Below are 26,998 nucleotides of genomic sequence, written 5' to 3' on the forward strand. Positions count from 1 at the left end.
CTTCCAGCATGGCCCAGAGTGTTCCAGAAGGAGGAAGTGGATAGGGCGGAGCAAGCCACGTTGGCTCAACGTTGGACCAACGTTGGACCAAGGTTTGACCAAGGTTGGACCAACGTTGCACGTTTACTTGGCTGCTGCACTCGCCCGCCTCATTTCACACGGACGGACACTTACGAACAACTTTTATAAACGAGAATGAGGGATTGTGAGCAGAGGTGAGGGATTGTGAGTGCAGGTGAGTGAGGGGGGTTGTGGGTACAAGTGAGTGAGGGGGGTTGTGGGTACAGGTGAGTGAGGGGTTGTGGGTGCAGGTGAGTGAGGGGGGTTGTGGGTACAGGTGTGTGAGGGGATTGTGGGTACAGGTGAGTGAGGGGAGTTGTGGGTAGAGGTGAAGAGGATTGTGGGTACAGGTGAGTGAGGGGGGTTGTGGGTACAGGTGAGTGAGGGGATTGTGGTTAGAGGTGAGTGAGGGGATTGTGGGTACAGGTGAGGGGGGTTGCGGGTACAGGTGAGTGAGGGGATTGTGGGTAGAGGTGAGTGAGGGGATTGTGGGTACAGGTGAGGGGGGTTGTGGGTGCAGGTGAGTGAAGGGGATTGTGGGTACAGGTGAGTGAAGGGGATTGTGGGTACAGGTGAGTGAGGGGGGTTGTGGGTACAGGTGAGTGAAGGGGATTGTGGGTACAGGTGAGTGAAGGGGATTGTGGGTACAGGTGAGTGAAGAGCTGTACGTTGAACTCGACCCACCGGACGGACCGGTCTGTCGCTGACGTAAGACGCCCCCCCCCACCGCCCCCCCCACAAATGAAGAACAACACCCCCCGTGTAGCCTGTGGCAGACTGTCGGGGCAGGTGCTGTTAGCTATGAAAGTCGGCACGGCACACGGTGGGGGTGGGTGGCCAGCACCACGCCCGGCCGCCTTTGTCTCCCCAATCGCGATGTTTCCTACACACCACACCAAGTACTCATTTGAGGCTGAGTGGACCTAGGGGAGGCCCAGGACCGGTTCCGAAAATCTCACTTGGTGTCCGTGGGCTGCGAGCGAGGAATCGAACTCGCGTCGCCCGGGGTTCGTAGCGCAGCGTGGCGCTAACCGCTGCACCACCGCTCCCCAGCCCCCCCCCCCCCCCCCCACTTGGCAGGGCAGACGCGGGGCTTCCCGCGGGGCCGGGCGCGTCCCCCGTGTGCTGACGGTGGCGGTGTCGGCATGCGGGGCGCGACAGCATCGCGCACAGGTGGAATGCGGGGGGGCGGCCCTGCACTACTGCCACTGCCGCCGCCGCCGCCGTGTCCTGCGCAGCGCTCTTTGTCGATGGTTCCTCCTCGTTGGTGACGCTGAACGCAGGGGACACCCCACACGCCGGCTCCGGGTTGATGCCGGTGGCGAGGACGACGACGACGAAGATGATGATGAGGATGAGGCGTGGGGGGGCTCTACTCGTCGCGATCGTGGGGGTCCTGGTGGTGCGAGGAGGGGGGCAGCCTCGCGGGGACCTGGGGCCCGTCCAGGGCGCTTCCCAGCGTGAGTAGCGGCGCCCTGCGGTGATCATCGTTGCTGGGGGTCGTGGGGGGGGGGGTCCTGGATGGAGAGAATGACGACTTGGTTATGGTTAGGATCAGGGTTCGTGCTTGTTGTGTAGTAGCTGGGGCTGGTATTCCATTCAGGACTTTGGGCTCGTGTTGGGGTTAAGTGTAATGTTATGGTTATGGGCTGGTAGTATGGTTAGTCTTCTTGGTTCTTTCGGTAAAGTCACGTAGAAGGGAAGTAATAAAATAATAAAAATAAGACATAATAGAATAAAATAATTCTCACGACGTTTCGGCTACAACGCAAGCAGCCGTCTTCAGGTGTCATTCTTCACCTGAGGACGGCTGCTTGCGTTGTGGCCGAAACGTCGTGAGAATTGTTTTATTATGTTTTATTTTTATTATTTTATTACTTCCCTTCTACGTGACTTTACCGAAAGAACCAAGAAGATGAATCCCTGCAGTCACGAAAGCTTTAAATCGAGAAGAATGGTTAGTGTTTAATTCGGGCTTGCGTTTACGGTTATGGCGACTGACAGCTTCGTGTGAGTGGTAGGGCCGGTGACAGGGCTACAGGAGTTAAGGCTTTGGCCAAGGCTGGCAGGTGGTGGGCTTCGTGGTCGGGCTGGTGTTGTGAGGGGGGTTGCTCGACTCGTATCGTAAGAATGCCGCGACTGCTGCCCGCTGCGGAAATCGTCGCACGCCGCAATGCAAATTAGAGTGGAAATCAGTGCGGAGTCATCAGCGCTGCTGACCCCCTAGGTGGACTCAGCCTCAAAATGAGAAGCTGGCGCGGTGTGTAGTAAACATCGCCACTGGGGAGACAAAGGCGGTCGGGCGTGGTGCTGTCCACCCACCCCCTCTTGTGTCGTGCCGGCCTTCGTAGGTGCTACTCGCTAACAACACTTGCCCCAACAGTCTGCTAAGGCTATACGGGGGATCGTTGTCTTTGTTTTTTTGCACATTGGATGGCTGAGTGGTTAGAGCGGTTCATAAATATGGGACCGGTTCGGCATTCAAATATTTTCCCCAAGTAAACAACTTCGGGGGTTTTTTTGTGTCCATTTGTGTTCCTCCTGCAGGTGACACATCAATAGCCTCGCGTGACGCTTGTTGGTTCTCGTGATTGATGGTGAATGGGGGAGCGGTGGTGCAGTGGCTAGCGCGCTGCGTTACGAACCCGGCGACTCGAGTTCGATTCCTCCTCACGGCCAACGCCGGTGACGATTATCCAAACCGGTCCTGGAACTCCTCTAGGTCGACTCAGCCTCAAATGAGTACCTGGTGCGGTGTGTAAACATTGCCGCTGGGGAGACAAAGGCGGTCGGGCGTGATGCTGGCTGCTCACCTCCTCGTGTGCCGTGCCGGCCTTCATAGGTGCTCGCTGACAGCTCTTGCCACGATAATGTAGTCTGTTAAGGCTATACGGGGGTTCTTTGTCTTTGGATGTATATAAAATATTTTTCGATTTAAAGCTTTCGTGACTGCAGGGATTCATCTTCTTGGTTCTTTCGGTAAAGTCACGTAGAAGGGAAATAATAAAATAATAAAAATAAAACATAATAAAATACAATTCTCACGACGTTTCGGCCACAACGCAAGCAGCCGTCCTCAGGTGAAGAACAGGTCTGTCGGAAAGACAGCGTATATAAATATAGTTTATGGTGATGCTGCTGCGTTGTCAACACCGCGGCCTTAACAAGGACAGACATATATAATGCGAGACGTTTCGAGCAATGACCTTTCTTCACGTGTGCTGCTCCAATGTTGTTGATCTTTGAAGGGTTTGCCTCTTGCTCAAGAGCTGCTGTTAGGTAACTACTCACCCATCGCCAAGAAACATGAACAATGTAATATTTACAAATGAAATTACCACACAAACACATGTTCACACCCCTGCCCACACACACACACGTGCACAAAGATAAACAAAGATCCCCCGTGTAGCCTTAACAGACTGTTGGGGCAAGTGCTGTTAGCTAGCAGCACCTATGAAGGCCAGAACAGCACACGAGGGGGTGGGTGGCCAGCAAAACGCCCGACCGCCTTTGTCTCCCGAGCGGCAATGTTTATACATCGCACCAGCTACTCATTTAAAGCTGAGTCGATCTAGGAACGATTCAGATAATCGTCACTGGTGTTGACCGTGAGCAGGAATCGAACTCGGGTTAGCGTGCTGCGCTTCCCCACACACACGTGCACCCCCCCACACACACGTGTACACACATCCCCACACACACACATAATTTCTCCCCCTCCCCCCCAATATACACACACACACACGTGCACCCCCCCACACACACGTGTACACACATCCCCACACACACACATAATTTCTCTCCCCTCCCCCCCAATATACACACACACACACACGCGTGCACACCTCCCCACACACACACACACATCCCTCCCCACACACACATGCACCCCGACACACACTTGCACACATCCCCCCACACACACATAATTTCTCCCCCCAACACACACACACGCGTGCACACCTCCCCACACACACGTGGACACACACCCACCTCCCCACACACACGCGTGCACACCTCCCCACACACACGTGGACACACACACCCACACGTGCACACCTCCCCACACACACGCGTGCACACACACACACGTGCACACCTCCCCACACACACGCGTGCACACAGGCTCGTGCTGGCTGAACGCCCCCCACGTGGTCACGTTTGACGGGCGTGCGATGAGTTTCCACGGAACGTGCACCTACACCCTGGTGGCCCCCTGCGTGGGGGGCGCCCCCGTTGCCGCGCCCCCCTGGGAGGTGATCGTCTCCCTCGGGGACCCCAACAGCCCCGGGGTCTCCGTGCGCCTCCACAACCTCACCGTGTCACTGGGCCGCGACGGGGCCGCGCAGGTACCGCCATCACTGGACGCTCATCCCGTAACTTCCTCCTCCTCCATCCCATCACCCTCCTCCTCCCACTCCTGCATCCCATCTCCTTCCTCCTCCATCCCATCTCCCTCCTCTTCCCACTCCTCCTCCATCCAATCTCCCCCCTCCTCATTCCCAACTCTCAATTGCCCTCCTCTCCCTCCTCATCCCATGCTGCTAAACTCTGGAACTCATCACAGTGCCGAGGCCTTAATGATCGGACCTGGTCGATTTGAAAACGCAAAACATTACTCAATGATAAATGCATGCGATTATTGGCGTAAGACACTACTACCACTAGCAGGGACGTGTATGGGGGGGGGGGGGTGCAGGGCCCGGGAAAACTCGCACCGTGTGGGCTCCCCTAGGCCCCCCCAAAGCGCGGGGCCCGGGGCTATCGCCCCGAATAACCATAGCCCAGGGACAGCTCTGACCGCTGGAGTACAACGTGACTCCATCCTTTATAATGTAATAAAAGACTTGACCACGATGTCTGGCTCAGTGTCCTTTATTTGGTTCGTACTGTATTCCCACACGGCTGTCTCTACTCTGTAGCTTCTCCACGGTGCTGACTCCGATGTCGCCCCAGTCCACAACAGCAGCCCCGCTGCTGTTACTCTCACACAGCCCCCTTTGGCTGTACTCGCTGCAACTCCTCTCTCCTTCGTCCTCTCCGCAGCTCTGACAGCCTCGTGCTGTCTCTCCCTCTTCTCGCTCCTGCCACACCTGGCAGCCACACCGCTGCCTCTAACACGCAGCCCTTCTGGCTGTCTTCTCCGCAGCTCCACACCACTCTGTAGCTTCCTCCTGTCTTCGGGGTTGGCTCCCGCTGGCCGACGGTGCCCCCCTCTTCTCACTCGCCCGCGTGGCCTTACTCTTTTCCGTTCACACCCCGACTGACTTCCCCTTCCGGTTTACCCGCTTAAGGACCCGAACCTTCCACCCACGTCACGTGACTCCACCCCCCGTGACGTCACATCCGGAAGGTCGCTTACGCCCGCATTACAATAATAACGCTACGTTATTGCACCCTTATGGCCGTACACTCCGATGATGACAATAGGCGAGATTTCGCGGAACGGCTTCGACTTAAATTGAGCACTGCCTCAGGTATATTCATTAAATCGTCGACGTTTCGGGCAACGGCCCTCCTTAAACTAACAAATTTTTTGTCTTACTGAGCGATGTAGCTCTTTTTCAGAAGCGACCTGGCCACAAATGATAGCTCAACAAAGTGGCTTATCATATCGTGGGAATTTATAGCAGCCAAATACTTTCAACGCGTGATGTTGATTCTAAATGTTGAGTGAAAATCGGAGGACCCGGATAAAAACCCACGCCACGACGGGGAAAGAGAGAGACACTGCAAACTACAAATATACAGCAGCAGGCGTCAGGATCGGGATCGAACCCACGACCTCCTGCATACCAGGCGAGTTAGTTAACATCTCCTAGCCACCGTGATGATGATAAGAGAGACACCACAAACTCCAAATACACAGCAGGCGTCAGGGTCGAGATCGAACCCACGACCTCCCGCGTACCAGGCGAGGTAGTTAACATCTCGCCGCACGTGGTCGAGCGTGCAGGTGGACGGTGTTCGCGTGTCGCTACCGGCCCGCCCCTCCCCGCGGGTCTGGCTTCGGGCGAGCGGCTCCTTCGTGCTGATGGGCCTGTCCGAGGTGGGGCTGTGGGTGCGCTGGGACGGGGGCCGCTCCGTGTGGCTGTCGCTCGACCCCACCGTGGCCGGGAGCGTGTGCGGCCTCTGCGGCGACTTCAACGGGGACCCCGCGGACGACGCGGCGGGGCCCGACGGGGTGTCGAGGAACTCGAGCGCCGACGTCGGCAACAGCTGGAAGCGCGCGGCGCGACCCGCCGGGTGAGCGGCGCGGGGAGCGGCGGCGCCGCGCTTGGCACCCGGCGACGAGAGTGTGAGAGTGTGTGAGAGTGTGAGAGTGTGTGTGAGTGTGTGTGTGAGTGTGTGAGAGTGTGTGAGAGTGTGTGAGAGTGTGAGAGCGTGTGAGAGCGTGTGAGAGCGTGTGAGAACGTGTGAGAGCGTGTGAGAGAGTGTAAGAGTGTGAGAGGAGTTGATCATGCTGCGCTCGGCACCCGGCGACCCGAGTTCGATTCCCCGCACGCGGTCACCAACACCCGTGACGATTATCCGAACCGGTCCTGGGCCTCCAATTTTCGGGGTCTCCTATCAGAGGTGGGGAGGGGGGCTGCGGTGGGGGGAGCGGGAATGGTTTATGTACCAAAAAATAATGACTTTGGTGATGCTGCTGCTGCGTTGGTAGTGGTGCACAAGCACAGCTAACAAAACAGACTCGACCCACTGACCTGCCATGCCCCCTACCACCCGTGTGACCCCCACGTGACCCCGCGTGACGCCCCGTGTAACCACCGTGCGACCCCATTGTGACCCCCGTGTGACCTCGCGTGACGCCCCGTGTGACTACCGTGACGCCCCGTGTAACCTCCTTGTGACCCCCGCGTGACCCCGTGTGACCCTCCTCCCCCCACCGTGTGCTTAGGTGCTCCGATGACGAAGGCTGGGCGCCGCAGCCGAGCCCCGTGCTGCTGAGCGAGGCGGCGCGTCTGTGCGCGCCGCTGGCGGACACCGGCGGGGACCTGTCCCCCTGCCACTCGGCGGTGGACCCCACGGCGCCGCTCGCCGCCTGCGTGTGGGACGTGGCCGTGTCCGGCCTCACCCAGGCCGCGCTCTGCCGGGCCCTGGCCAACTACCACGACTCGTGCGCGCGAGCCGGGGGCACCCCCAGCACGGCGTGGAGGGGACCCGCGGGATGCCGTGAGGACCCCCCCCCCCTGCCCACTTCATCATCATGGTCATTATCGTCATCGTGATTGAAATGATCATCATCGTGGTCATTATCATCATTATGGTCGTAATTATGATCATGATCATCAATATCGCAATTTTGATCATTGTCATCATCGTCGTCGTTATCATGGTCATTATCATCATTGTGGTCGTAATTATCATCATCATGATCGTTATTATCAACGTCGTCATCGTGGTCATCATCATCACCTCCTTCGACAACCAATTATTGCCATCATCATCGTCATTGTTCTTGTCATTGTCTTCGTCATCATCCCCAATGCGCTCTTCCGTCTCTTTCTCTCCCTACACTCCATCTCCCCCCTGTGTCCCCTCTCTCTCTCTCTCATCTTGCTGTTGTTGCCAGCTGCCCCAGTGGAGGCATGTTGATGACCCTGCTGTTTCTGCTGCTGGTGTGTCATGCTGATGATTATAATGCTGCTGCTGATGATGATGATACATCTGTTGCTGCTGCTGGTGTGTCATGCTGATGATTATAATGCTGCTGATGATGATGATGATACATCTGTTGCTGCTGCTGGTGTGTCATGCTGATGATTATAATGCTGCTGATGATGATGATGATACATCTGTTGTTGCTGCTGCTGCTGCATATGGTAACCGGGATTTAATGTTAGCCGAGTCTATCCGGGTACGCAACCTGGAAAATATCTACTCACCCGGCACACCACATCCAGTATAATAACCATACCACCCTCGCCATGTCTGCGACTACTAGTCACTCAACTACTCCTGTTTATCAACCACACAGAAACCATCCAGTGAAAATTAAATCCCTGATACCGCTGCCACTGCTGTTGAACTCCGTTTGCACCATACATAACCAACCGTGCTAATTGGAGGTGCCGATGATGACGTGCTTGTGTGCGTGCTGTGTTCCGCTCAAGGCCGCCAACACCGGTGACGATTATCTGAACCATTCTTGGGGCATCCCCTAGGTCGACTCAGCCTCAAATGAGTACCCGGCGCAATGTGTAAACATCGCCACTCGGGAGACAAAGGCGGCCGGCCGTGGTGCCCTCTCGCGTGCCGTGTCGGGTTTCATAGGCGCTCCTCGCAAACAGCGACTTCAACGGAGACCCCAAAAGTCCGCCGAGGCTCCACCGGGGACATCTTGATCTTCGGTGCGTTGCGTGCGGTGCGTTGTGACCCAGCGGCCCCTCTGTGCCCCGAGCGAGCCTCGTACCAGTCCTGCCTGAAGTCGTGCTCCTCCACGTGCTGGCAGCCCGAGGAGGAGGCGGTGCCGGGCTGCTCTGAGCCGTGCGTGGAGGGCTGCGAGTGCCCACAGGGCTTCGCACTGCAGGACGGCGCCTGCCAGGCCCTCTACACGTGCGGCTGCGTGTGGCAGGGCTTCTACCACGCGGTACGACGGGCATTCATTTCTCCACCTCGTTTTTTATTGAGATTTTATAAAGCGACTGCTTCACTCGCGGTGCTCGAGACAGCGTACACTGTGCGGTGTGTACACAAAGTAGAATGATTTCGGTGGCAGGGGCGTGCCGCACGGGTTGAGGAATGATTGACCGTCGCGAAAGGGTGGGGAGAGAGACGGGGAAGGAGTGGAGGGGCCAGGGAAGAGGAGGAGAATGGGCGGTGGAGAAGAGGTGACCTTGACCGTATTGACCAGGAGAGTCGTGCTGCTGAGTCGCAGGACTCACTGTCAGGAGGGTCCTGCCGTAGCAGCTGCTACATCGAGGTGTTTATTTGTAAGATGTTTTCATACCTGTCAACCCATTATCAGTGGCTATCTTATTCCAGACCAATTCATGCCTTATTGGTCACCCCGTGCCCTTATACATCTCAAGGTGCATCCTACAAAGTCCCATCACAAGGGAGAAACACAAACAAATAAAAAAATGTGCCCGTATTGAAACGGCTGTACTCCGCATGGACCTGAAAACTCAATTTCCCTGTACAAGATTATGGGTAAACCGTATGGGGTGACAGCTCTGTGCCTTCCACTCGATTATCGAAGAGTCGTGTTTGTTGTTCACGCGGGAAGGAGGAAACCGGAGCACCCTGGAGAGAACCCACGGCTTGTGTGGTTGTAGCGGTGGTGACACGTGTGGTGGTTGTCGTGGTGGTGTTGACACGTGTGGTGGTGATGGTGGTGGTGCAGGTGGGCACGTGGTGGTGGTGTTGACACGTGTGGTGGTGGTGGTGGTGGTGGTGCAGGTAGACTCGTGGTGGTGCACGTGTTGTGGTGGTCGGTGTTGACACGTGTGGTGGTGGTGGTGGTGCAGGTGGACACGTGGTGGTGGTGTTGACACGTGTGGTGGTGGTGGTGGTGGTGCAGGTGGGCACGTGGTGGTGGGCCCCCGGCTGTGCACGCCGCGTGGACTGCGTGGCGCGGGGCTTGGCGAGGGAGTCGTCGGCGCAGTGCGGGGGCGGGGAGGTGTGCGAGGCGCGCGACGGCGCCTACGGCTGCTTTAAAGGTGTCACATCACCGCGTCACAGCACCACGTCACAACGTCACACCGCCACGTCACAGCCCAATACAGCCCGATACAGCACACCTGACTCAACGAGCCATCATACCACGCCACGCCAGAACGCGCCCCAGTGTGACACACAGACACGTCGTGTCCACGTGTCCACGTGTCCCTACCGGCATGTGCATCTTCCTGTGCCGTCACGTGCCCCATATTCCCCGTAAGAACCCCCCCTCCTTCACCCCAAAGACAAAGATCCCCCGTATAGGCTGAACAGACTTTTGGGGCAAGCACTTACGAAGGCCGGCATGGCACACGAGGGGTGGGTGGCCAGCACCACGCCTGCCCGTCTTTGTGTCCTCAGTTCTGATGTTTACACATCGCATCAGGTATTCATTTGAGGCTGAGTCGACCTAGGGGAGGCCCAGGACCGGTTCAGGTTATCGTCACCTGGTTCGTAGCGCAGCGTAGCGCTAACCGCTATGCCACCGCTCCCCCATACCAAGGCCGTAATTATAATATATTGGGGGGACACATCCCCCCCCCAATATTCAAATGTGCTTAAAATGTCCCCCCCCCCCAATATATTGCTATAAAATAGATTTCTGTTTATATGATTGTGGTTATGGTTGTACTTTATTAATCTCTAATATCTGCCATTACATACAATGAAACAAGAAAATGTTAAAAAGAAAAACACTGAGCAATGTAATACAATACACTGTTAGACATTATTGTAAAAAAGAAATAAAAAGTCCATCCTATGTGTTAGTACATTTTTCAATATTTTAGGCAGCAAATGGCAGGAAATTCGTTTTCAGATTTAGATTGTTTTTCTGGGGGGGGGGGGGGGGGACCCCCTGGAAGATTTGGTCCCCCCCCAATGTTGACTCCATGGTTACGGCCTTGCCCTATACATTCAGAAACAATCACGGAGCTCAACACAAGTCACGTGCAGCTATTGAAGTCGCCCGTAGGACGACGGCGATTGCCCGGGACCGGTTCAGGAAATCGCCGCTGCCGCTCTCGACGAACCACGCTGTCGTCTCACTCACCTTGAACCTGTCGCGCCGTGCGTAGAGCCAACCGGGCTCGACATGAATAGAAACCCGGGGCCGTCGGGTTTCGTAGCGCAGCGGCACTAACCCCTACCTCCACCCCCACCCCTACCTCCACACACCCCCCCCCACACACACCCACACACCCCTACCCCTACCTCCACACACCCCCCCACCCCTACCCCCACACACCCCCACACACCCCCACACACCCCCCACCCCGACCTCCACACACCCCCACCCCTACCTCCACCCTCACCCTTACCTCCACTCCCACACACCCCCAAACACTCCCACACACCCCCCACCCCTACATCCACCCCCACCCACCTCCACACCCCCCACCCCTACCTACACCCCACCCCTACCTCCACCCCCACCCCCCCAGGCCGCGTGACGGTGGAGTGTGACGCGGACGTGATGAGCGCGCGCATCCCGCGTGCGCTGTCGCTGGCGGCGCGCGCCTCCGAGCTGCGCCTCTCGCGCGCCGCGCCGGGGGAGCCGCGCTGCGCGCTCGCCGAGTCGGCCGACTCCTTCTCCTTCACCATCGCCGTGGGGGACTGCGGCACCCTCGTCAACGTACGCGGGGGGGGGGGGGGGTGTTGTAGTTTTGTAGGCGATGCAATGATCCGGATTGTTTGTGGTGGAGTGAAAATGTAATAAATGTTGCCAAATGTTGCCGATGTGCATGAGCACGGCTGACAAGACAAGTGTCTGCACACTCGTCGACGGCGACAACACCGCATGTGTGTGGCCTTTAAAGTGAAATAGTAATACTGAATATATAATGCGACGGTTCGGGCAGTGACCCTTCTCGATGGCACATGCTTGTTTTTTGGGGGTAGGCCACGAATTCGTTATGTGCCAAAACGTCCTCTCGAGTTACCCCCCCCCCCCACCCCCGCAAACCCTTGACCCCTTGGCACCCCGAATCGACATCGTGCTGGGGCAGCACTTGCCCCCCCCCCCCCCCCCACAGTCCGTGAATGACTCGCACCGTGTGCGTGGGGAGCGGCGGTGCAGCGGTTAGCGCCACACTGCGCCACGAACCCGGCGACCCGGGTTCCATTCTCGCTCACGGCCAACACCGGTGACGATTATCTGAACCGGTCCTGGGCCTCCCCTAGGTCGACTCAGCGTCAAAATGAGTACCTGGTGCGATGTGTAAACATTGTCACTAGGGAAACAAAGGCGGCCGGGCGTGGTGTTGGACACCCACCCCCTCGTGTGCTGTGCCGGCCTTCATATGTGCTCGCTAACAGCGCTTGCCCCTACAGTCTATTACAGGCTATACACGGGATATTTGTGTTTGTCTTGTACATGTGCGTGCGCGTCTGTTGTGTATGTGCACACGTGTGTATACGTGTGTGTGTGTGCTTGCGTGGCGTGCAGGAGACGGACTCAGAGATCACGCTGCAGCAGACCATCGTCTACGGGAACCTGTCCAAGAAGGCGGTGATCATCCGCAACCAAGTGGAGACCATCACCGTGGTGTGAGTGGCCTGGCAAGCCCCGCGGTCGTGAGCCACGAGGTCGTTAACCACGTGGTCACGAGCCACGAGGTCGTTACCCACGTGGTCATGAGCCACGAGGTCGTTACCCACGTGGTCACGAGCCACGAGGTCGTTACCCACGTGGTCACGAGCCACGAGGTCGTTACCCACGTGGTCGTGAGCCACGCTGCTGTCCACCTGCACCACCGGCCGTGGGGTCCGCAGTCGTTGCCGGCGCGTCCGTGACCCCCCCCTTCCTCCCCTCCCCCGCCCCCCAACCACAGCTGCCGCTACCCAAAGCGCGCGCGCCTCTCGGTGGCGATGACGCCGGACCTCGGCAACCTGACGGCGACCGAGGAGGGCTTCGGCTCCTTCTCCTTCGCGCTCGACCTCTACCGCGACGCCACCTTCTCCTCCGCCTTCGCGCCCGCCGACTTCCCGCTGCTGCCCGGCTACCGCCAGCGCCTCTACCTGGCCGCGTCGGCGCTCACCCCCCTCGACGTGCAGCTGCTGCTGCTCAACCTGTTCGCGACGCCCAGCGCCGACCCCGGCAACGCCGTGCGCCGAGACATCATCGCTAGCGGGTGGGGAAAAGACAAACATCCCTCCCCGCCCCCACGCCGCCCCCCGTGTACCCTTTAAGGGGCCGTCCATAGATGACGTCACGCACCTGGGGGGGGGGGGTCAGACATTAGTGACGATGTGTGACGAGGGGGAGGGTTGAGAAATGTGACGTCACATCAAAATGCGCAACTTTAAATAAAAATAGATAACACGTTCTACTTAATCAAATTGACTTTTTAATAAATGTTTTCTCCCACAATATCAGAGTGCAGCGCCACATTAAATACGCACTACAATGACAATAGTTTAAAGCGATTTGAAGCATGTTTTAGTTTGGGGGGGGGCGAGGCTTTGTGACGTCATTTTTGAGGGGGGGTCTGATTTTCTGTGACGTGTGACGATGGGGGGGGGGGTCAAAATCGCGTGACGTCATTTATGGACGGCCCCTGACAAACTCTGTGGGCAAGTGCTGTTAGCGAGCGCCTGTTAAGGGCGTTACGGCGTCGTGGGGGTGACTGGGTGTCCAAGCCCAGCATGCGTTAGAGACTTTAAGGGCACCTTTGTCTTTGTGCGTGTGCTGCTGAGCCAGGTGCGACGTGGACTCGACGCTGCAGACGCACGCCTCGAGCGGCCACACCAAGACGCAAGTCAGCTTCGAGGCCTTCAGCTTCACCGGATACAAGACGGTCAGAGCAGCGACTACCACTGCCCCCTTCACGCCGCCCCATTCACACTGCCCCGTTAACATCGCCCCATTCACACATTCACATCGCCCCATTCACACATTCACGTCGCCCCATTCACACATTCACGTCGCCCCATTCACACATTCACGTCACCCCATTCACACATTCACGTCGTCCCATTCACACATTCACATCACCCCATTCACACATTCACACTGCCCCATTAACATCGCCCCATTCACACATTCACATCACTCCATTCACACATTCACATTGTCCCATTTACACATTCACATCGCCCCATTCACGCATTCACATCATCCCATTCACACATTCACATCGCCCCATTCAAACATTCACATTGTCCCAATTCACACATTCACATCGCCTCATTCACACATTCACATCGCTCCATTCACACATTCACATCACCACAATTCACACTGCCCCGTTAACATCACCCCATTCACACATTCACATCGCCCCATTCACATCATCCCATTCACACATTCACATCGCCCCATTCATATCGCTCCATTCACACATTCACATCACCACAATTCACACATTGACATCGCCCCATTCACATCGCCCCATTCACACATTCACATCGCCCCATCCACGAGTCGCCCACGCCGCGGCTCTCCCCGCGCCGAGGGGTCCGTGCCGACCACGGTGCGCCACCGGTGTGCGTGTGGGCGCCGCAGGTGTTCGTGCATGCCGACCTGATGCTGTGCCGGCGCGGCGTGGCGGGCACGCGGTGCGAGCGCGGCTGCGTGCCGGTGCCGGGGGGCCGCGTGCGCCGGGCGGCGGCGGCCGAGACGGCGGTGCGCACGGTGACGCGGGGGCCGATCGTCCCGCAGGCGATGGAAGTGGCGGGCCCCACTACGACCACTGGGCACGCCCAGGACGGTAAGGGGCAAATCGCGTGCCTGGTGTGTGTGTGTGTGTGTGCAGGGTGTGTGTGCCTGGTGTGTGTGCAGGGTGTGTGTGTGCAGGGTGTGTGTGCAGGATGTGCGTGTGTGCAGGGTGTGTGTGCAGTGTGTGTGTGCAGGGTGCGCGTGTGTGCAGGGTGTGCGTGCAGGGTGCGTGTGATCTTTGTCTTTGTGTGCGCATGTACAGTCCGTGTGTGTGTGGAGTACACGTGAAAGGTGGACTCAGGCCTCCTGCCACCGCTGAGTTTACGTGACCACGTGTTGCACCGCGTTCAGTAAAGCGTGTCCACATCACCATCACAGTGGAGCTTCTAAAGATTGTGCGCTCCCAGAAGGCCACCTGGCCGGTGGGATGCGTAAAAAACAATGCGGACAGGCAGACATATCAAGGAGGAGATAAATCGCCTGCCGATGTTTTTTGTTTGCCGAGGAGGTTGGTTTGCGTATTGATGGGTGGCTGATTTCTCCACGATAGAGATTCAGATTCTTGTTATCCCCAGGCTCTTCCTCCACCACACCGAGATCCAAGTCCTCGTCCTCCTCCTCCGCCTCCAACACCTCCTCCTCCACCACCTCCACCACCACCACCACCTCCTCCACCACCTCGGCAACAACCACCAAGAAGTCGTCGCCGCCGTTGTCCACCCCATCTGGGACCCCCGCCACGTCGGGCACCTCCTCTCGTCCCACGTTGGTCCAGGGCACGCCGCCGCCGCCGCCTCCACCATCGCCGGCGGCGGCGGCGGCCGTGGACACGGCGCGGGTGGTGGGCGCGGTGGTGGGCGCGGTGGCCGCGGGCACGGCGGTCTGCGTGGCGGTGGCCGCGTACCTCATCCACACCGGCACGTGCCCCGCGTTCGGTCGCCCTCCGACCATCAGCTACGTGCGCGCCTTCTAGCGCAGCGCCTCCACCACGCCCTTCCCTCCTCTCCGCTCCTTCTCCCCTCCCCCCACGCCCCTGCGTCCTCTGCAGGTCGTCGTGCCGTGCCCTTGAAGGGCTGAACCTTGGCCGCGCGGAATCGGTCTCACCATCACCGGAAGGTCTGTTTAAAGCAGCCGCACCCCGGAAAAACATGCAAACGTCGGGCCAACGTCAACCAACGTTGGTTGATGTTCGCGTGTTCGCAGGGTGGTTCCTTCGCGGCCGACGGGACCCAATGGGGGGCCTCCACGTGTCCCCTGTGTAGACCGGCTCGTGTGGTGGCGATGGATCTCTATGCTGTGTCTATCAACACGAGCACTTTTACCCCCTGCACTGCAGTGGCCGAAGCGTGGTGGGCATGCGCCTCGCTGCAAGGAAATTAAATTAGCCCCTCGCCCTTGTGTCAATCCACCTTCCACCCCCCCCCCCCCCCTTGTGGTACTGGGTCGGCACGTTGCATCTCATCGTTGTTAAGTTCTCCAAAAGCACGACCAACTTGCTCTCCCGTCAGCCGCTCGTCCTCTCGATCCCGATCCGCCTTCGATGCCGGCCACATGGATCGCGAACTCGCTAGGGTCGTGACCTTACCGTACGCGACCTTTGCTTGTTCCGCGATTGTGAGATATGTTAACTACCTCACTGGGTATACAGGAGGTCGTGGGTTCGATCCCGACCCCGACACCTGGATATTTGGAGTTTGCGTGTCTCTCTCCCCGTGGCTGCATGTATTTTTCTCCGGGTCCTCTGGTTTTTGGCTGCTATATATTTCCACGGGATGATAAGCCAATCCGTTGAGTTATCATTTGTGTGGCCATGTTGCTTCTGAAAACAAGAGCTACATAGCTCACTGGGCCTTACCCGGTAACATTTAAGAATAATTTAGTTTTATATCATCATCATTAGCAGAGGTGGGACAAAGTCATTGTTATGCAAGTCCAAGTCGAGTCGCAAGTCATCAAATTCATGACTCGAGTCTGACTCGAGTCCAAGTCACATGACTCGAGTCCACATCTCATAGGTGGGACAAAGTCATTGTTATGCAAGTCCAAGTCGAGTCGCAAGTCATCAAATTCATGACTCGAGTCTGACTCGAGTCATGTGACTTGGACTCGAGTCCACACCTCTGATCATTAGACCTCCTTTGCCAGTACCAAAATATAACTATAGGGTTTTTCCCCTCTTTTCTGGCAACAAAACTGAAACCTTCTTACAAGGAATCATGTCTGCATTAACCACAATACTTATGGTCAAAATGTACACAAAAAACACACACTCTGATTATATATGCATTGTCCTTGAAACTGATTGATTCTTATAATTTAGTTTTAGTCACCAACAACGCGCCCTCGTGGACACGGACGGAATCTTTTCTCTCCCTGGCAAACCGAACGTCTCGTTTGTTGTTGTTGTTGTTGCATTGCGATGATCGATAACGCCAAAAGAAATGTTTGTTTTACAGCCCACGAATTCGACCGCGTGGGAGCGGTGCGGCAGCGGCAGCAGCGGTGGGAGCGGCGGCTGCGGTTGCAGCAGCAGCAGCAGCCGCAGCGTCGCTCCTGCACACGAACTCGATGACATCCTCTCCCTGTTGTGCATTATTTAGGGGTTTGTTTATGGGTTGTTGTTCTCACTCACGACGTTCCGCGCTGGTGTGGGACGGGGATGGAACGCAGCACGGCCTAGGTGCTGGAGAAGAACCTTTAGTTGTTGTCCTTCCACCCCCCCCGCCACACCTCCGATTAGCAAGGTCGGCCACGTACGGTGCGATAGAAGTTCGACACACGTACCGTACATAGAGCGGCGTCAACCCTCTGAACGTCGACGCACACCGCCGCGCGGGAATCACGCGGTGGTCTGCGACGAGCGGTGGTTATCTGGAAGAGTTCCACTGGGGAGGTGGGGGGGGGTGTTCGACCATACTTCACCAGGGAGCTCAAGCGGTGAGGGCCGGTGAAGGCTTTTGGCAGGCCGGGCCTGGTTGTGATATCACCGCCGCTGCTGCTGCTGCTAGACTACATGCATTAGAGTATAGCCACGACCGGGCGGGGGAATGGCTCCCACGTCTTTTATTTGATTACGGTTTAGAAAAATCGCGCGCCCAATTTATGTCACGTTGTCCTTCCGATTCGTCAAATAAATGTCCTGCTTTCAGCCATAGCGGACGCGTGCACCTGCTTGGTATGCACTGTGACACGGGCAATCGTCACGGAGTTGATAATTTATGCATTCTGTATTGTGGGATTCGTTTCGTGCAGCCCTCCACGTGGAGCCAGGTGAAGGCCTCCACATGGAGCCAGGTGAAGGCCTTCACGTGGAGCCAGGTGGAGGCCTCCACGTGGAGCCAGGTGAAGGCCTTCACATGAAGCCAGGTGAAGGCCTTCACATGGAGCCAGGTGAAGGCCTTCACATGGAGCCAGGTGGAGCTCTCCACGTGGAGCCAGGTGAAGGCCTTCACGTGGAGCCAGGTGGAGGCCTCCACGTGGAGCTCTCCACATGGAGCCAGGTGAAGGCCTCCACGTGGAGCCAGATGGAGGCCTTCACGTGGAGCTCTCCACATGGAGCCAGGTGAAGGCCTCCACGTGGAGCCAGATGGAGGCCTTCACGTGGAGCTCTCCACATGGAGCCAGGTGAAGGCCTCCACGTGGAGCCAGGTGAAGGCCTCCACGTGGAGCCAGATGGAGGCCTTCACGTGGAGCTCTCCACATGGAGCCAGGTGAAGGCCTCCACATGAGCCACTATTCCCCTGAAACGTCCAACGCCTGGAGGGCGACGACGGCGGCGTCGAGGCTCGCCTCGTCCCGCTCCTCCGCCTCGTCCCGCTCCTCCCGCAGCTGGAAGTGCGCCAGCAGCCCCCAGTGGTCGCTGGGGAACTTCCCGCACGGCAGCCGATCGGTGCCCACGAAGCGCAGGGACAGCGGCGCGAACGTGGCCACGGCGGAGCCGGCGGATGAGGAGCGCCGGGGCTCGACCCGGCGGAAGAGAATGCGGTCGAAGCGCAGGCGCGGCGTGGCGGGAGGATCGAACTGGCGGTTGTCGTTCAGGGAGAGGTCCCAGGTGTAGCGCGTCTCCTCGGGGCAGCCCAGCTCCTCCCACACGTCGACCACGCCGCCGGGCAGCCCGCCCATCCGCCGCACCTGTGGCGCACGCACGGGCGGGCGGGCGGGCGGATCGCAATCGAGAGGACGAGCGAGCGGCTCAAAATCCCGGTGCTCGCCGCGTGAATTCTTCTCCCTCCACGTTTACAATCGATCGACGTCATGCATTTAAGAGTATTTCGCTGCCCTGCATTTCCACCGCGATGGTGAGAGACACTCCGTTGAGCTCTCGTTTGTGGACAGGTCCCTTCTGGAAAAGAGATTCACAGCTCGGCGGGACTTACCAGGTCAAATATAAAATAATTCAAGAGTTCCAGAGCCGATCGCGGGGCCCCTCGACTAGCGGCGCATCACCCCCCCCCCCCACCCCCCCCCCACCCCCCCCACGGACTCGCCTCCTTGTCCCGCAGGTTGGTGTCGCCCCCGAAGATGACGGCGGCGTGGGCGGGCGCGAGCGCCATGCGGCGTAGCACCCGGCGCAGCTGCCGCACGCGCTCCTCGGACTTGGGCCCCGTGCTCTCCAGATGCGACGTCAGCAGATACAGCTCCCGGCCCGACACCTCCGCCTGCGCACAAGCGTGGGGCGGACGTCAGCACGGCCGTGCCGTGGCCGGGTGTTGTGGCTGGGTGTTGTGGCTGGGTGCCGTGGCTGGGTGTTGTGGCTGGGTGTTGTGGCTGGGTGTTGTGGCTGGGTGTTGTGGCTGGGTGTTGTGGCTGGGTGTTGTGGCTGGGTGTTGTGGCTGGGTGTTGTGGCTGGGTGCCGTGGCTGGGTGTTGTGGCTGGGTGTTGTGGCTGGGTGCCGTGGCTGGGTAGTCGGTGCCGTGGCCGCGCTTACTTTGACGGCCAGGAGTTGCCGCATCATCGTGGAGGTGGGGAAGGGGAAGACCTCGTGGGAGATGAACCTCACGCGAGAATTCTTCAGCATCACGGCCGTGAAGTAGCCCTCGGTGTCCCCTGCAGAGATCGAGTGGCGGCCCCATCATCAGGCAACACGCGCGGTGCGATGTGGCCTCTAGGACAGACCGCCAAGGGGATTGCCGCTCCTCTCTCGAAGCATCGCCTCTTATCTATAGTCCATTCTCTTCCCTCCCCTCGCCCCTCCACCCCTTCCCGTACCTCCCCTGTAGCCCATTCGTAATCCCTAAGCAGCCCTCTATCTCTGCCGTCACTCATTCCTCAATACCTTGCAGTACCGCCCCTGCCAACTCAATCGTTCCATTCTGTCACCGCTCTGTAAGCTGTCGTCAAGCACATTGAGCGAAGGCGCTTTCGCTCTCTCTCTGCATAAGTACACGCGATGAGATGAGATTGGGGATGTGAGAGGGTTTCACCAGGGATGATGGAGTAGTCGTCCTCCTTGTCACAAATGGCCAGGTAGTTGAAGAAGGGAATCACAACCTCTTGCAGAAAGACCACGTCCACGGAGTTCCTGCCCACGCCCCACCACACGCCCCACCACGGCACAGTTTGTGTGTAAGGGGTGGAGCGGTGGCGCAGTGGTTAGCGCGCCGCGCGACAAACCCAGCGCCGCCCGAGTTCGATTCCCGCTAACGACCGCCAACGCCAGCGAGTGACAATTATCTGAACCGGTCCTGGGCCTCCCCTAGGTAGACTCAGCCTCAAATGAGTGGCTGCTTTCAGTGTGTGAAACATCGCCACCAGGTAGACAGAGGCGGCCGGGACGTGATGCTACGTAAATCCAAATTGTACTTTCTCCATACAGAGACCCGCGGACTCGCAGACAGATGCAATGACTCGATGCTCACTTGGAGACGGCGTCGTAGACCGCCTGTGCTCGCACCCTCAACTCGTCCCTCATGAGGCCGTCCACGTTCCAGCAGAGGACCGACAGCGGCCCCTCGTCCACATCGCTGAGCGCACGCAGAGACACAGACCCCCCCCCCCCAGCACAGCGTTCAGCACGCGGGCCGATGGATGGGAGGCGATGTCCAGCACTTGACGATGTCAGCGTGTAACAGTAGTCGTTGAAACTAGATTCGAAGCTTTAGTGACTGCTGGAATTACTCTTTGGTTCTTTCGGTAAAGTCACGTAGAAAATAAAATCAGATAATAATAGAATACGACGTTTCGGTCGGAACACAAGCAACCATCATCAGGTAAGAATGATTTATAAAACACAGACACGGGAACAGCATAGGCAGACACACATGCAGTGTGTCTATCTCTCTGCGTGTGTGTCTGCCTACGCTGTTCCCGTGTCTGTGTTACGTCATTCATTCTTACTCTATTATGGCTGCTTGTCTTGCGATCGAAACGTCGTTTCTATTATTATATTTTCTACGTGACTTTACCGAAAGAACCAAAGAGTTGTAATTAACTTGCGAAGAGAGAGGAAGGCCACCGGCCGCCACCACCTCTACCTGTCCTTTGAGCTCGAGTTGGACTCCTGGTCCGAGTCAGGGTTCGCCTGTTCCAGCCGCCACGAGTTCACGCTCTCCACGGGCTCCCGAGTCGTGTCACCGCCGCCCGCTCCCTCCACGTGAACAGGCTGGTCGCCCATGGCTCCTCTGTACGCCACGGGGTGGCGGGGAGGGGAGGCGCTGGGGTCGGCTCACAGAGTCTGCGTCTCGGCCATCGGGAACAGTCACCCCGTGACATTCACTCTCAGATAATAATAACAATAGGGTTTTCCCCCCTTTTTTCTGGCAACTAAACTGAAACCTTTACAAGGAATCATGTCTGCATTAACCACAATACTTGTGGTCAGAATGCAAACAAAAAACACACTGATAATATATGCATTGTCCTTGAAACTGATTGGTCCACACCAGAGACGGCTTTCTTTTGAGCCTCGTTTCAATTGGTGCTAGACCAGAGGACGCCAAAAGGCGTACAGCTCACTCTAAGAGTTCAATCGGAAGCAGATAATGTTCGTGACTGCATGGGTATGAAACCTTACCCTGGCCTTGTCAGTGTTGCTTTGTCTAAACGACGGAAGAATGATCAGCCGTGATCAATCCACTGCTGGATGACAGCCTCCGCTATCCGTCGCCATCTCTCGTGGCCCCGTGGCGTTGGGGCAAGCTACCCACACCTCACGCACGAGTTGACGTCTTCTCTCCGCATCGGCAGTGGACGTCGTCATCGGTGACGGACTGGGACTTAAAATCGTCCCAGACATTTTGTAGACCGCACGCACTGGGCCAGAATTTGCCGTGCGATCTCATTGGGCCATGTGGGGCTGGGTCCATACAACGACTGGGCCGGTGAGGAAGACTCTTTGGCTCTGCCGAATATTGGGACTGAATGGCAACTGAGAGCGTAAATCAGCAATGAAGTGTACACATTAGAGGTAATACAATACTGTATTTGAGTTAAAATATACATTTTATTGCGCGGAAGAAGACGTTTGGAAGATGTTTCATAATAATTTTACGATGATGGATAGCGACACTGAATAGGTTGGTCGTAACGAATAGAGAAGACTGGCCACGGTTCAATTGCAATTAATGACTATTTAATGTGCGCTACTATTAATGTACTTATTTCCCCAGAATATTATTTAAATCCTAGGGAAAAGTAAAAATAAAACGGCCAAGATACATCTTATCCCGGCATTTTATTATTACGTTACAAAGCTGATTACGTTTAGTGCTCCGAGTACAGGAGGACTGTGAGAAGAGTATGGAAATGACAGCTCGCAAAGCAACAGGTTCCCTAGTCCAGTTATTATAAATAATAATTATTGTATTTCTATCCAGGGTCCCCTCGCTTGTGTGCGGTATTAGTGGCAGATGCGTTCAAATAGAAGCGAACCCGCACGGGGAGACAACTGCCTGCCGAGTAGCGCACACAGTACACACACAGTACACACACAGCACACACACACAGTACACACACATCACATACAGTACACACACAGCACACAGTACACAGTACACACACACACACAGTTCACACGCACACCGTACACACGCACATAGTACACACACAGCACACACACAGCACACACAGTACACACACAGTACACACGCACACAGTACACACACAGCACACACAGTACACACACAGTACACACGCACACAGTACACACACAGTACATCCGCAGCACACACACAGTACACGCACAGCACACACACATTACACACACATTACACACACAGCACACAAGACACACACAGTACACACACAGCACACACACACAGTACACACGCACACAGTACACACGCAGCACACACACACTACACACAGTACACACACAGCACACACACAGTACACACACAGCACACACACAGTACACACGCACACAATATACACACACAGCACACACACACAGTACACACGCACACAATATACACACACAGCACACACACAGTACACACGCACACAATATACACACACAGCACACACACAGTACACACGCACACAATATACACACACAGCACACACACAGTACACACGCACACAATATACACACACAGCACACACACAGTACACACGCACACAATATACACACACAGCACACACACAGTACACAACGCTGTAGCTCTGTGTGTGGTCGTGTAGTGGTTAGCGCGCTGCGCTATGAATTGCGTTCCCCAAGTTCGATCCCCGCTCGCAGCCATAACCAGCGACTATTATCTGAACCTGTCCTGGGCCTCCCCTAGGTCGACTCAGCCTCGAATGAGTACCTGGTGCAATGTGTAAGCATCGCCAAAAATACGATAAAGATGGCCAGGCGTGGTGCTGGCCACCCACCCACCCCTCGTGTTCCGTGCCGGCCTTCGTAGGTGCTGCTCGCTAACAGCACTTGCCCCAACAGTCTGTTGAGGCTATACGGGGGATCGTTGTCTTTGTCTATCTGTGTGTGAGACAACTTAGCCGGATGTAGAGTGAATTCAAACCGCATATAGCGAATTTTGGGTAGAAATAGGTTTGCCACATTTACAACGCGAAGTCGCACAAAGCGAACCCGCATAGTCAGAGGGAACCCTCAAATATATTTCCCTCCACCCCCACAAGCATTATTCCATTTGTATTATCGGCATCACGTTGAGATGATAAACTATTTCAAACAGAGGCCCTCCGAGAATGCCCTCTGGAGGATGGCGTCACGGATTGATTGCTGAAGTCGCTGCAATGTCGCCGTGATCACAACAGGTGGCGCCACCTCCTCACGTTGACTTCTCAAGAGCAGTCATAAAGGGGGCGCCCATAAATGACGTCACGCGATTTTGGACTATTTTTGACCCCCCCCCCCCCCTAGTCACACGGCGTCACAAACAGTCAGACCCCCCCCCCTCAAATATGACGTCACAAACCTCTGCCCCCCCCCCCCCCCCAAAAAAATAAAACATGCTTCAAATCGCTTGAAACTATTGTCATTGTAGTGCGTATTTAATGTACCGCTGCACTCTGATGTTGTAGGAGAAAACATTTATTTAAACAGTTTATTTAATTACGTAGAACGTGTTGTCTATATTTATTTAAAGTTGCGCATTTTGATGTGACGTCACATTTCTTAAACCCCCCCCCCCCCTCGTCACACATCGTCACAAATGTCTGACCCCCCCCCCCACCCCCTAGGTGCGTGACGTAATTTATGGACGATCCCTAAGTGACCCATCATCTTCACCACGTGTCGGTCCCTCCAGATGAAGGTATTCACAGGTCTCCGCTTCTGTCAGTCCATCCTTAGCGAGGAGGGAGATGGCTGCAGATGGAGGAGGTTGATCCCAGGTCTCCGTTCCTGCTGCTGATCAATCCTCAGCACATGGAGAGATTCTTACAGATGGGGGGAGGGGGCCCGGTGGGGGGCGAGGGGAGGGGTGGTCTAGGGGGGCGGGGCTGCGATGTGGGGGGGGGGGGGGTGATGGGGGCGGGGCGTCTCGGCTACCCCGAACTACAGCACCGCACTGAGTCGTGTCGATTGCATCTTGAAGCTTTCGTGACTGCAGGAAGTCACTTTCTTTGGGTCTTTCGGTAAAGTCACGTAGATAGGTTCAAAGAAAATAACAAGAAAATAACAAAAAACGACGACGTTTCGATCACAAGACAAGCGATCGTCATCAGGAACCTATCTCCGCGACTTTACCGAAAGAACCGAAGAATCGAGAAGATGTCTCTACCCCAGTGCTTCTTCACCTTCACTGCAGCCTTGCACCCCCTTTGATTCTCAATGGTTATACATGTTTTTATAATGTAAATAAATACATCGGGTTTTGATGAAGCAATGTAAGTTGTACTTACGTGGCCGTGCTTAATTTGTGTTTTAGATTATTTACCTTCATTAAAAAAATATCTGCCGGTGTCTCGCACCCCCAGAAAGGGCATCTGGAGGGGGGGGGTTCGAAATGCACCTCCCCCAGGTTTACGAAGCCACTGGTCTACGTGAAGTCAACTCAGCCGTCCCGTGCGATTGAAATGCCGTGGCACCATCTTCAGACCGTTCAACCTCGAAGCACAGCAGCGAATTGTAGTTGCATCTGATTCACAGAACGCAATTGTGTTATATATGTTATCAGCTGACCGCAGGTCTACTTAGGCTCTTTCAGATGAAACTCATCCACGGTCCCTTGCGGGTTCCCACCCTGGGTCAAGCAAATATAAAGTTACCCTTTAAGAATGCTTCGACGGACGTTAATATTAACTTCATTTATTGCTAATTAGATGTTAAATAGTTTAATAGATGATGACATCGCGCCTTGGAACACATGGACAATGCCCTATGAAGACACGTACAGACAAAGATCCCCCGTATAGCCTCTTAACAGAGTGTTGGGGCAAGTGCTGTTAGCGAGCAGCACCTATGAAGGCCGGCACCACGACCGGGTCGCCTTCGTCTCCCCCAGTGGCGACGTTTACTACACACCGCACCAGGTACTCATTTGAGCTGAGTCGACCTAGGGGAGGCCCAGAGACCCGTTCAGAGATAATCGTCACCGGTGTTGGCCGTGAGCGGGAATCGAACTCCCCACGTACAGACAAAAAACAAGAGAGAGACACGCACACACACAGACACAACGCGCACACAGACACTACGCACACACACAGACACAACGCGCACACAGACACTACGCACACACACAGACACAACGCACACACAGACACAACGCACACACACAGACACAACGCACACACAGACACAACGCACACACACAGACACAACGCACACACAGACACAACGCACACACACAGACACAACGCACACACAGACACAACGTACACACAGACACAACGCGCACACAGACACTACGCACACACACAGACACAACGCGCACACAGACACTACGCACACACACAGACACAACGCACACACAGACACAACGCACACACACAGACACAACGCACACACAGACACAACGCACACACACAGACACAACGCACACACAGACACAACGCACACACACAGACACAACGCACACACAGACACAACGTACACACAGACACAACGCGCACACAGACACTACGCACACACACAGACATAACGCACACACAGACACAACGTACACACACAGACACAAAGCACACACAGACACAACGCACACATCAAGGTCACACTGCTGCCCTGTGGAATTATCTGCCATCATCGTCTCTGTTGCTGCTGCTGAGTTGGCAGCGGTGCACAAGCAGTTGACCACGTCGGCTTTCGCGACCAATATCATCCGCAAAACGCAGGTTGTTTGTGTTGGATCGCGTAAATATGTAGCACACGTAGCGGGGGCTCAATTAATAAACAGCGCCGTCGTCATTAACAAAGCCGTGCGCGCGCCTGTGTGTGTGGACTTTAAAGGAAAACATTTAATAGGCGACGTTTCGGCCAATGACCCTTCTTCATAGCGCATGTGCTGTAAAGAGGGGGGCGTCGCTGTGAAGAAGGGCCATTTCCCGAAACGTCGTCTGTTTTATATTTTCCTTGTAAGGCCACACACACAGTGCTGGTATTAACACATTTAATACCAGCACTGCACTCCGTCAACAGTTCTTCTGCTGTGTTTGTCTCACCTGATGACGGTTGCTTGTGTTGCGATCGAAACGTCGTCATCTATTCATTTTCTACCTACGTGACTTTACCGAAAGAACCAAAGAGTATGGATTCCTGCAGTCACGAAAGCTTCAACTCAAGATCAACACATTTGTTGCGTTCAACCTTTGCGCAGTTAAACACAAAGAAACTTACTTCAACGCGTCACTGGTCGTTTGACGTTTTTTTTTTGGTTTCAGCCTCCGTTCCTGTCGTGTTCCGCAAACTGTGCTTTAAAAAAAATAACAACAGCAGCAACAGCAGCAGCAGCAGCAGCAGCAACAGCAGCAGCAGCAGCAGCAGCAGCAGCAACAGCAGCAGCAGCAGCAGCAGCAACAGCAGCAGCAGCAGCAGCAACAGCAGCAGCAGCAGCAGCAGCAGCAGCAGCAGCAACAGCAGCAGCAGCAGCAGCAGCAGCAGCAACAGCAGCAGCAGCAACAGCAGCAACAGCAGCAGCAGCAACAGCAGCAGCAGCAACAGCAGCAGCAACAGGTAATAAAAGAAACAATGACACGTCAGGCTCACCTCGATCTTAG

The 26,998-nt window shown here is 56.0% G+C and overlaps 2 protein-coding genes across 2 annotated transcripts; one reads left to right on the plus strand and one right to left on the minus strand.

The window, feature by feature from the left end:
* LOC144717954 (uncharacterized) lies at positions 1-17,534 on the plus strand. The gene is made up of 13 exons (XM_078593792.1): positions 1-103; positions 1,344-1,520; positions 4,189-4,412; positions 6,020-6,309; positions 6,965-7,239; positions 8,448-8,656; positions 9,590-9,728; positions 11,172-11,362; positions 12,176-12,276; positions 12,561-12,860; positions 13,430-13,526; positions 14,234-14,438; positions 14,962-17,534. Exons 2-13 carry the CDS (start codon positions 1,373-1,375, stop codon positions 15,357-15,359), a joined length of 2,577 nt encoding a protein of 858 aa, XP_078449918.1. The 5' UTR covers positions 1-103; positions 1,344-1,372; the 3' UTR covers positions 15,360-17,534.
* Positions 16,689-26,648, minus strand: LOC144717955 (tyrosyl-DNA phosphodiesterase 2-like). The gene is made up of 7 exons (XM_078593793.1): positions 26,619-26,648; positions 20,860-21,006; positions 20,245-20,349; positions 19,810-19,907; positions 19,314-19,432; positions 18,874-19,044; positions 16,689-18,517 (listed from the first exon to the last, which is right to left on the minus strand). Exons 2-7 carry the CDS (start codon positions 20,997-20,999, stop codon positions 18,119-18,121), a joined length of 1,032 nt encoding a protein of 343 aa, XP_078449919.1. The 5' UTR covers positions 21,000-21,006; positions 26,619-26,648; the 3' UTR covers positions 16,689-18,118.
* Positions 26,649-26,998: the final 350 nt, after the last annotated feature.

The sequence above is a fragment of the Lampetra planeri genome, chromosome 4 (assembly GCF_965212315.1).
Source record: "Lampetra planeri chromosome 4, kcLamPlan1.2.h2, whole genome shotgun sequence".
NCBI classification, from domain to species: Eukaryota; Metazoa; Chordata; class Hyperoartia; order Petromyzontiformes; family Petromyzontidae; genus Lampetra; species Lampetra planeri.

Coding starts and splice junctions, on each gene's coding strand:
- LOC144717954 (XM_078593792.1), top strand. CDS start 1,373: ATGCCGGTGGCGAGGACGACGACGACGAAGATGATGATGAGGATGAGG. Junction 4,413..6,019: donor GCCGCGACGGGGCCGCGCAG/GTACCGCCATCA, acceptor TCGAGCGTGCAG/GTGGACGGTGTTCGCGTGTC. Junction 6,310..6,964: donor CGCGCGGCGCGACCCGCCGG/GTGAGCGGCGCG, acceptor CCGTGTGCTTAG/GTGCTCCGATGACGAAGGCT.
- LOC144717955 (XM_078593793.1), bottom strand. CDS start 20,999: ATGGGCGACCAGCCTGTTCACGTGGAGGGAGCGGGCGGCGGTGACACG. Junction 19,045..19,313: donor GGCAACTCCTGGCCGTCAAA/GTAAGCGCGGCC, acceptor GCTTGTGCGCAG/GCGGAGGTGTCGGGCCGGGA. Junction 18,518..18,873: donor CCAACCTGCGGGACAAGGAG/GCGAGTCCGTGG, acceptor CGTGCGCCACAG/GTGCGGCGGATGGGCGGGCT.